A 10,066-nucleotide genomic window follows, 5' to 3' on the forward strand; every position below is an offset into this window, starting at 1 on the left:
CCTGTCTTCTGGCCAACGGCATTTTTATTTCCTTTTGCCCTTTTTGTTTGTTTTTAAACCATGGCAGATTTCAGAGAAAAGACAAAATGAAAAAAAATCAGGAAATCAGTTGTTACAAAGCAATTTAAAATGAAGAAAAAAAAACTTATGTACAAACCAAGGGGTGTTTTTAGAACCTTGTATAGAAATAAATTCGTGTAAAAGGATCAGAGGCAGTGGAGCTACTGATGTGAGCGAGCATGGGAAGAAGCTATCTGGGGAGATGTTCAAGGACAGTACTAAGGATTTACACTAGAGTGTGTGTCTGTGAAGAGTGAATGCTGTGTGATGAGGCTCTGTGTGTGTGTCCCCTAGTGTAAAAGGGCACAGCTTTGATAATTCAAGTGAAATCTTGGTTTATGAGAGTTTCTACATACAGATCTTGTCAAGGGGACTGTGATGCCTAAGTCTGTGACAGCAAGGTTTCAGTCATGTGTTAATAAAACCACGAAGCTCCCTGTCAAAGAAATGGAAGCATGCCCTCTTGAAAGGGCCTACGCTCCTGCCTGAGCATCACTGGGCTCGGTTGTAATTCCAACTGGCAATGTGTGTACATACATGTATCTATTATCCTATCCATATATGTAGGTTTGCAGTGGTGGAAGCCATAACCAGAACTGAGTAGCGAGGCAGGACAGTTGTAGTGCTGAGCAGAATGTGGTCAGGAAACCTGGACTTTGGCCTTGGCTTTACCGCCAACCGGTGTTGACTGAGAAGCTTCAGCCGTTAAGGGATTGGACTAGATCACCTCCAAGATTCCTTTTTGAGAATTAAAAACCTTTAAGCACTGAAAAAGTTGTGACAAAGCGCCCAACACCCAACGGTGTGGCTGTCCTCTGTGTACGGCTGGGGAACTGTGCTCATTACCTGGTGGGATTTGTATAGTCAATGAAATGATGCCCACTTAAGTTTTGGGCTCAGCTAGTCTGTTGGGTGGACATCCAAGATCTCTCAATCTGTGGTGTGGCACTAATGAATGTATCCCATATGACAAAATATGTCCGTGTGTGTTAGCTTCCTGAATATTACTTTTTTTGCCTGCTCTCACCAATTGCTGAAAATGCCCTGACCGTCCTATCTTCACCACAAGTATTAGAACCACAATCTACTCTTTTTAAGGATTCATTCACACTCACTCGTAGCAGGAACTCTATGAGGTAGGTCCTGTTATTCTCACAGAGAAGGACATAGGCACAGAGATTAAATTGCTTATCCAGGGACATGACAGAGTGGTCTTCTAGATCCAACTGCTGTATCTTACCACCTGCTCAGTAGTAAACCTGAGGTTTCACCTTACCCTTCTTCACATACTTGGTCTAAATTAGGTGGTTGAAAATCTGTATCATTAAAGCCCTGCCCTGCGGCATTGATAATTATCAAGAATTTGTGAGGGGTGACAATCTCCATAATGCGATTTTACTAACGCCACTATTAGGTTATGTGCTTTGAGTTGTCTCCCAGTGTGGTGGCAGTCAGTCGTGCACTGGATTGCTTTCCATCCTCAAAGAGGATGAGTCCTCATGAGGAAGAGTCCTCAATCTGTAGCTGACTGGGACGACAGCTGTCATCTAACTGGCCCAGTTGTGAGCTCTGTGCTCCAATCCTTTCCAAATCGTGGTGTTAGTTAACATCATATATAAACTGGGGGGGGGGGGGGGGGGGGAGGGGAAAGGCGGGGGGGGGGAGACAAAAATAAGAGGGCAAGGCCGGAAGTAGTATGTCATTTTGTGTGTGTGTATATGTATTCAAGTATAAAAGGACATGAACCCAGACAAGAGGTGTGGAGAATTATAGCTTTATTGTGTAACTCTTAGTAAACAGAGATTATAAAAAAAATAATCCAGGAGAGCTGATGTGCGTGTGAGTGAACAGAAAGGCGGAGGGTTTAAATCTCACACCACCAACTATGCCTCCCCAACTTCGTTAAGAAACTAGCTACCTTGAAGAAAGTCTGGATTCAGCCGGGACCTGCTCTGGTCACTAGACTCATACCCGGCAAAAAGGAAAAAAGAGTCTCCAGACGCTGAAAAGGGATATTTATGGAATACAATCCTAAAGAGACAAGGATTTTTTTCTCCCACATTACCGCACATCGCCTTTTTTGGAGGGAAAAAAAGTTTGATAGGTAATGCAAAATGGCGACCTGCAGTGACGTCATGCCTGCCTCGGTCGCGTACTGGGGCCTCAGTAAGGGCGGAAGCGGGCTAAAGCTGCCTCCAGGTACCTCAGTACGGGCGGCCCCGGCTACCTACGCAAAAGGGAACGTATGAACGTCGGGCGGATGTGTCCCAGCGGATAATTTAGTGAGGGCGGAAGCTCTTCTTTTAAGGGCGGAAAGGCTCCAACCCAAGGATAATAGCTTCAGCGCCTGTTGCGATTCAGTCACTTCCGGGGCGGATCGGAAGTTGCTTTGTTTTGCTTCAAGATGGCTGCGGGGATGTATTTGGAACATTATCTGGACAGTAAGAGCAGTCTGGAGGAGGGGGTCAGGGGTCATAGAGTGGCGGTGGGGGGCGGGAATCGGGACTGAGGAGCCGTACGGCCCCGAAGTCCCGGTGGTCAGAAAGTCACAACTGTGAAGGGGTTCGGTGAGATAATGTATTGGACGGTGTGAAGAAAGAGGGGGCGGGGCAGCAGGGTCGAGGCCTGGCTTTTGGGTGTAGACGAGGGAGGGGCTGCGCGGTAGGACTGAGGGGATGGCTCTTGAAGGACTAATGGGCAGAGCTGGAAAGATATTTGCCGACCCCATCTCCAGGGCCTCCAGCTTCAGGATATTTTTTTTTTCCACCCCGAATCGTTCCGAATCGATTGTGTTAGTGTATCACCCACTGCCATTTGGAGCGGCGACAAAGACCTGCTCGCAGCCACTCCGCTCAGTTCTTTCTCAGAAGCGGTCTCTCCTGGGCTAGGGGGCTATGAGTGGCTGTCAGATGATCAACTGGAACGCTTCTCTTCTTGGATCCAATTCCTTTCAAATAGAAATCTGGTGTTATGTTTGCCATTTGTGTAATCCACCCCTTCACAAAGCCTGTCACCCCTATGGGCTTACATTTGTCTTAGTGTTGGGAGTCGTTCATTCATTCATTCATTCATTCATTTATTGAGGCCCTGCTCTGGGTCAGACTTAATGGCAGCTACTGCGGATATAGCAAAATGAGTAAGACAAAGACCCTGCCCTCAAGTGCTCATAACAGATTCTGATAATAAATGATTACAAAACAATGTGATGAGTGGAATCATAGAAATACATTAAAAGGACTTGGTAGCACTGGAGAAAGAAGGGCTAATTACCTAGGGGTGTAGGTACAGCTTTACCAGAGGATGTGATATTTGAATAGAGTTTTGAAGACTGAGTGTTTATTTGCCAGTGTGGAGAGAGAAAGGAAATTGCTGGTTGGGGAAAGCATCAGCAAAGGTATGATGGGTTTATGGCAGGTCAGGGAAAAGTGAAGTCAGAGTGTTTGATACATAGGACTCTAAGGTGGAAGATTGGGAAGTGGCTAGAAAAAAGAGGCTGGGGCTGGATTGCGCAAGGTCTTTTAAGCCAAGCTAAGAGGTTTGCATTTTCAATAGTGAAGAACCAACAGATTTTCTTAAGTAGAGTGATTTTAATAAAGGAAGATAACTGATGTATGAGAAGGTCAGGTCTGAGAGAGTGACAGGAATATTTAGGAGCAAAAAGGACAGCACTGATTGAATGAGTAGTTGAGAGAGAAGGAAGAATCTAAGGTGATTCCTTGATCTCATGCTTGGGAAATGAGGTAGACAGGATGCCATCAGCAATATACTTAATTCAACTTCAGGAGTATAGCAATATACTTAATTCAGTTTAGACTTAAGTTTAGGTATGGACTGTAGGAGTGGATGAGATCAAGTTCATTCAGGGAATACAAGTAAAGTGAGAAAATGAGAGGATTAAAGTATAACCTCAAGAAAGCATTAACATTTAAGGGACAGGTAAAGAAACCATCACTATTGGAATTATCAGAAAGTATGTGATGAGACTTGGAATCCTAAGAGGAGAAAAAGTTGCTGAAGGCAAGAAGATGGGGCCATCTGCTGCAGACATATTTTTTTTAAGATAGGACTAATAACAGATCGTTTGGTAAGTCATTGGTAACTCAAAGTAATCTCCGTAAACTAGTGGCAGCAGACCTGAGATTATAGGTTAAAGCAGTGGAGGCATTTTAGAAGTTTGAAATGGAGTCACGAGAAGAGATTTTTCTTTCGTGGGGAGACAAGTATAGATGCACTTGTTCAGGTATTTATTTAAGACCCTCTGTCTGCAAGCCATAGCAAAATAAGAGAGAAGACAGACACTTCCAGAAGGAAGGCTAGGGAGATAGATACCAAATAACTGGTTGCACAATTAATTATTAATTGCAGTTGGATAAATGCGAACAACGGTAGAGATAGAATAACTTGAGAGCATAATCCAGGACACCTGGAGTCTGGAGAAGTCCAGGTTAGGCTGAGCTTTGAAGAACGAAGAGTTTAGTAGGCCAACAGATATGGTGGAGGTGGGATGAAGAACCCGAAGCAGTGCATTCCAGGCAGAGAAAGCAGGAGACAAAAAGCCAGGTAGCAGGACAAGCCCTGGCAAGTTGGGGGCACTCGGAGAAGACCAGTCTGGTCAGATCAGACAGAGCACAAAGGGGGACTGACGTGAATGAAGGCTGGCGTAAGATGAGCATGGGCCAGAAAGTGCAAAATGGGAATAGGAATTGTGTGATAGGAAGTCACCAGGTGATTTTAAAGCAGGAGCATGACTTGACGAGGTTTACATTTTTTTTTTTTTAAAAGCACATTCTGACTACGATCTGAAGACCAGAGTGGAAGTGTGTGTGTGTGTGTGTGTGTGTGCACGTGCGCGCGTGTGCATGTGTGTGTGAGGAGTGCTGGAGGATACCAGGAGGGTATTTGGGTTAACGGCAAGGAGCTTGGAGGCAAAGTTTGAAAGTCAAGGAAAGGGAGGGGCTGATTTGTAGAGTAAGGTCCTTGAGGGGACAAATGGTGGGAAAGCTGTGCAGAAATGGCAAAGTTAGTTGTGGAGAGACACAGACACAGCCTCCTCTGAGAAAGGAATGATGAGTGCTGTTCCAGATAAATCCAATGGTTCCAAGGAGGGAAAACTGAGTCCCGTTTTGGACCTGTACTTTAAAAACAACTGTTAGGCCTATGGAGTCCAGTGATTCTCAGTGTCTTTTCTTCTCCCTAGGTATCGAAAACCTCCCATTTGAACTGCAGAGAAACTTTCAGCTCATGAGGGACCTGGACCAAAGAACAGAGGGTACGTACAGAGTAAGGGGTTTGTGTGTATAAGGAGTGTGGATGATCATTTCTTTTTCTCTTTGGTGTTACCATGTCATCTGGTCTGATCTGGAGAACTGTGGCTTCTCTCTTTTTTACTCTCTTGGAATTCTTAAAAGGAGAGCAGTGATGAACTGCATTTCTATATCCGCTTCTCATAGTAAATAGAGTATTGCGACAATGCCTCAAGAATTCAAAGATGTTATGTTCTTTATATCTGCAAGAAGAATTCAGAGATAAGGCAACCCTAGAATCATTTCTGTTCTCTATGTTCAATATGTCTATAGGAAGATTGTCGGAAGACTAGGATGTTTCTGCTCCACTGGATTGATAACGTTACTATCAAAAAATTCATTGTGGCTGTAGACCGCATGTCATGTTGGTAGAGAAGTCCTTAAACAGAAGGAAAGAGAGAAAGAAAAAAGAAGAAGGAAAAGCAGCAATTAACATCAGGATCTCTACACTGTATTCTTCAACCTTACAGAAGCAGTAGATACCATCTGTGGCTTCTTTTGGATGTTGAGCGAGTTTGGCTGCATTGAGGCATTCACTTGGAGCCTGAGGCTACTCTACAGTGGTCAGATTGGTCTCTTCAAGGTCAAAGATGTCGTCCGTTGGAGCCATCCCCTGTACCTGCTGAAGGATATATAGGTCTTATCTTCCACCCTTAAGTAGCCATGCTCAAAGATGTGACAAGCTGGTGTTAGAATACCCAGAGCTGTGATTTCAGCTACCCTGGGTAAGTTTACTCACGAAAAGGTGAACATCATCTAAAATCCTGGATGCAGACCCCTGAGAACTGGCTGCCAAATGCTGGGAACCAGCTTCGCATCCTTTGTAACTCAGTTCCAGCTCTTGAGTTCATACACAGAAAGACAGTTGGAGATTATCAAACTATGTGCATTTTCAGCTTCCTCCAAAGGCCTCAGATGAAATGGGGCACAAACATACTATGTACACAGATCCTGCCAGCTGTCTGTCGCTGCACCATGCTACAGTCATTCTTTTGTCTCTTTTCATCGACATGCTTTATGAGCCTTACCAAATATTAGGCAGTAGAAAACTACACTCTCGCTGTCTTGGGACATCACCAGCCTTCCAGTATGAAAATGTTCGGAACAATGTCTAAGATGAACAAACAGAAAAAAAAGTGATGGGAAATACGAACAGGTTGATGAGCAAAATAGGGTAGAAGAACTGTTACATAAATGAACTAGGGCCTAGTTTTAAATGATGAGTCACAGATGTACAGACCTGGAAGCCGGCAGCAGCAGATGACCCAGCCGGGTTCGTAGCACTCAGAGCTGTTGCGGAATGTTTTTGAGACAAGGAATCGGGAGGCTGTGAGACAAAATTCATGGTTCGAGAAGCAGCCAGCCCTGCAAAGAAGCATCTTCAGACGTCAACAAAAATATACTTTGGTGTTAATGTGGTGTGCAAAGGCTCCCTCCCTCCTTATGTTTCAATAATTTTAAGTTCCAATGGTTCTAGCCATGTTTTCAGCACCTGAAGGCACCTCTAAGACAAATACTGTCAATATGTTGCATTACTTGAGTAAATGGCACAGTACCTATGAACTTTCAGGGCATTTTAGTTCGAAGGTTATGATGATCAGTGGAAAAGGTCCAAGAAACAAGAGGAAGAAGTGTGTTTCACCTAGCCAGTCAGGGGCCATAGTGACCAGGCCTCTGTCTCTGTTGTAGACCTGAAGGCTGAAATTGACAAGTTGGCCACTGAGTATATGAGTAGCGCCCGCAGCCTGAGCTCCGAGGAAAAATTGGCCCTTCTCAAACAGATCCAGGAAGCCTATGGCAAGTGCAAGGAATTTGGTGACGACAAGGTGCAGCTTGCCATGCAGACCTATGAGATGGTATGGCCCTGTTCACGGCTCCCCACTTACCTCCCATCTAATCCTTGGGGTCCTAGACCCCTTCTTCAGCTGTATTGGGATCTGTTTTTGGGTCTGGGAGATACATAGAATCCGCCTTAGCTTTTTTGTCTTTTACTGGAACTACCCTTGTACCTCTCTCTTTTCCTTCCTTCTACCTAGGTGGACAAACACATTCGGCGACTGGACACAGACCTGGCCCGTTTTGAGGCTGATTTGAAGGAGAAGCAGATTGAGTCAAGTGACTATGACAGCTCTTCTAGCAAAGGCAAAAAGAGTGAGGAGGGGGGCGGGGCTTGAGAGGTGGGCAAGGATTCAGAGGGAGAAGAAGCAGCTCTTCAGCTCCTAGGGAGGGGCAGCCGCGTGGAAGGAGGTGGAAGAAGGAAGAGTTAACCCATCTTTCTGTCTCCCTGCCTTCTGGCTTCCCCCCTCTTTCCTAGAAGGCCGGACTCAAAAGGAGAAGAAAGCTGCCCGTGCTCGTTCCAAAGGGAAAAACTCAGATGAGGAGGCTCCCAAGGCTGCCCAAAAGAAGTTAAAACTTGTGCGCACGTGAGTGTATAAGGGAGCGCTTTGCCAAATGACGTATTTTTTTTTCTCCCGCCCCACGCTCGTGCCTCACGCTGCCCCTTGCCACTTTCTCCGTCTTCTGTGCCAGTAACTTCTCCTTATCCCTGTGGTGTCTGCTGGATAGAGAAGAGAAGCCACAAATCCCTTGCCCCACCAGGATGTCTTTCTACCACCTGTGTAGTTTCCCTGCCTGCGGATGACACGTTCTCTTCCTCTTGGCATGCAGAAGTCCTGAGTATGGGATGCCCTCAGTGACCTTTGGCAGTGTCCACCCCTCTGATGTGTTGGATATGCCTGTGGATCCCAACGAACCCACCTATTGCCTTTGTCACCAGGTCTCCTATGGAGAGATGATTGGCTGTGACAACCCTGATGTGAGAACCAACCGTTTTGCCTCCAGATGGGGTTCTGGGGGCCATGAGGGAGTGGGTACAAGAGGGGAAGACATGGTTGAATAGTGGGACTCCAGGATAAGACGAAGGCGGAGTTGGTTGGCCTTGGGACCTCCAAAGAGGTATTCTCCAAAGAGAATACGGAATATGGGAACACTGTTCTCAGGAATCTGTGGAGGGAACTTCTTTTCTTTCCTCTGCCCTTCCCTGGCCCCTGACTTCTGCTTCTTCCGTCTTCCTCCTTTTCAGTGTTCCATCGAGTGGTTCCACTTTGCCTGTGTGGGGCTGACGACCAAGCCTCGGGGGAAATGGTGAGTGAGAGAGTTGCGGTAGGCGCTGGGCTGCCCAGGAGCTGCGTGGAGGAGGGCACTCTCCCTTTCACTCACTTTCTCTGCCCGCCTCTCTATCACGTTGCTTTCTAGGTTCTGCCCACGCTGCTCCCAGGAACGGAAGAAGAAATAGATAAGGGCCTTGGATTCCCACACAGTTTCTTCCACGTCCCCGGCCCCGGGCTAGTGGGGAGAGGAAAGCCTGTGTTGGGGCCCGGGGGCTCAGGGAGAGCGGATGGCGCAGTGTTGTCACCCCTTCTCCTTCCCTCTCCCCACTCCTGGTGCTGAGGCTGCATCCAAACCCTGGTAGGGAGGGGTGCTGCAGCCGCTAACTGTTTGTGCTCTCATTCAGCCTGCCCCCCTCAGAGGGAAGTGGTTATGCCCACTGTCCTTTCGCCTCCATGCCGAGGTTGGTGCTGTATTTCCGAGGAATGGTCCTCTTTACTCCCCTTGCTTTGTATTTAAGGACTTGGGGCAGTAGCATGGGGGCACTCCCCAGCCCTCCTAATTCCCTCCCCCTGTGAGGGGCTGTGGTGTGATAAGCTTTCTTTGTTCTCCTCCTGCTTTTTCCATGGTAGGGGCGCCCCCAGAGCATCTGGGCAGTGGCCTTAGTTGAAGGGGCACCCCTTCCTCTGTGCCAACAGGATTCATCCTGGCCGTGTGAATGGGAGAGGGGGCAAGGTGGAATGCAGATCGCTCACATGTAAAGGAATTTGAGTAGGTGAATAAAAGCTCTGCGTGTTGGTCTGCTGTGTTTACTGTAGACACTATTTTAGTACATGTGCTAATTAAACTTTTTTTTTTGCATCCTCCGGGTTGGACTAGAGGGGGGAGGATGACAATGCCAGAAGTAGAACGAGACATAGAACCAGAAGTGGTACCCCTGCTCCAGAGTCCACAACTCCTCACCATGGGGAGGACAAAGCTGGCTGGGGGGTGTGCCTCCAGGGCTTTCCAAAACTTTTTACAATTATGCATCTTTTCTCCGTAAACCATCTTTTACTTGATTTCCAATAAACGTGTATTTGTGTTTTGTGCATGTACCATTACACTATTAGCTTGGTTTCTTGTTTTAAACACAAAACAGAAAAACACTTTTCCCGTATGAGGATGGATTGTCTTGCTCACTTCCCACTGGGAAACCACTTCCTTAGACTGAACCAGCCTGACGCCTGAGCACCTCCTCACCTGGACCCTGCTTGCTTCCCCTTTTGGCTCATTTCTTACCTTAAGGGCCCCTCTTTAGTTCCCACGCAGGTAGACCCGGAACTTGTTTTGTACATTCCGTCCCTGCCTGCCCCAGAACCCTGCCTACATTCACATCTAGGCCTCTCCAAACCCCGGTTTTGTCACCTGTGATCTAGGGATAATAGTATCCGCTTTATGGGATTACCTTGGGAATAAGGGAACAACGTGCAAAGAACAACACATGTCCCACTCCATCGAAGGTACCGAGTCAATGACAGCTTTTGCCATCCTTATCCTCTCGAGTTGGAATATGACACGTGAGGACCCATCCACCCCTGCTGGCGCGGTGAACC

At 46.8% G+C, this 10,066-nt stretch overlaps 1 protein-coding gene and 1 long non-coding RNA gene across 8 annotated transcripts; one reads left to right on the forward strand and one right to left on the reverse strand.

Moving 5' to 3' along the window:
* Positions 1 to 1,818: 1,818 nt before the first annotated feature.
* LOC131520111 (uncharacterized) lies at positions 1,819 to 10,062 on the reverse strand. 3 transcript variants are annotated; one of them, XR_009265932.1, is made up of 4 exons: positions 9,919 to 10,062; positions 6,604 to 6,728; positions 6,392 to 6,474; positions 1,819 to 3,007 (listed from the first exon to the last, which is right to left on the reverse strand). It is a non-coding gene; the product is annotated as an uncharacterized LOC131520111 (long non-coding RNA). The 3 variants fall into 3 exon arrangements; XR_009265933.1 differs by having other exon boundaries at positions 6,604 to 6,690; positions 9,919 to 10,060; XR_009265931.1 differs by lacking the exon at positions 9,919 to 10,062 and having other exon boundaries at positions 6,604 to 7,081.
* ING4 (inhibitor of growth family member 4) lies at positions 2,415 to 9,574 on the forward strand. 5 transcript variants are annotated; one of them, XM_058743898.1, is made up of 8 exons: positions 2,415 to 2,501; positions 5,258 to 5,329; positions 7,053 to 7,219; positions 7,400 to 7,514; positions 7,678 to 7,786; positions 8,031 to 8,178; positions 8,446 to 8,507; positions 8,619 to 9,574. In XM_058743898.1, the coding sequence occupies exons 1-8, from the start codon at positions 2,465 to 2,467 to the stop codon at positions 8,656 to 8,658; spliced, it is 750 nt and encodes a 249-aa protein (XP_058599881.1). In that variant the 5' UTR covers positions 2,415 to 2,464; the 3' UTR covers positions 8,659 to 9,574. The 5 variants fall into 5 exon arrangements, with proteins under 5 accessions (XP_058599881.1, XP_058599882.1, XP_058599884.1 ...); XM_058743899.1 differs by having other exon boundaries at positions 7,681 to 7,786; XM_058743901.1 differs by having other exon boundaries at positions 7,400 to 7,505.
* Positions 10,063 to 10,066: the final 4 nt, after the last annotated feature.

The sequence above is a fragment of the Neofelis nebulosa genome, chromosome 8 (assembly GCF_028018385.1).
Source record: "Neofelis nebulosa isolate mNeoNeb1 chromosome 8, mNeoNeb1.pri, whole genome shotgun sequence".
In the NCBI taxonomy this organism is placed as follows: Eukaryota; Metazoa; Chordata; class Mammalia; order Carnivora; family Felidae; genus Neofelis; species Neofelis nebulosa.

Excerpts from the sequence above, each read along its gene's own strand:
- ING4 (XM_058743898.1), top strand. The coding sequence starts at position 2,465 with ATGGCTGCGGGGATGTATTTGGAACATTATCTGGACA. Across the intron at positions 2,502-5,257 it reads TTTGGAACATTATCTGGACA|GTATCGAAAACCTCCCATTT; the intron begins GTAAGAGCAGTC and ends TCTTCTCCCTAG. Across the intron at positions 7,787-8,030 it reads AAGTTAAAACTTGTGCGCAC|AAGTCCTGAGTATGGGATGC; the intron begins GTGAGTGTATAA and ends CTTGGCATGCAG.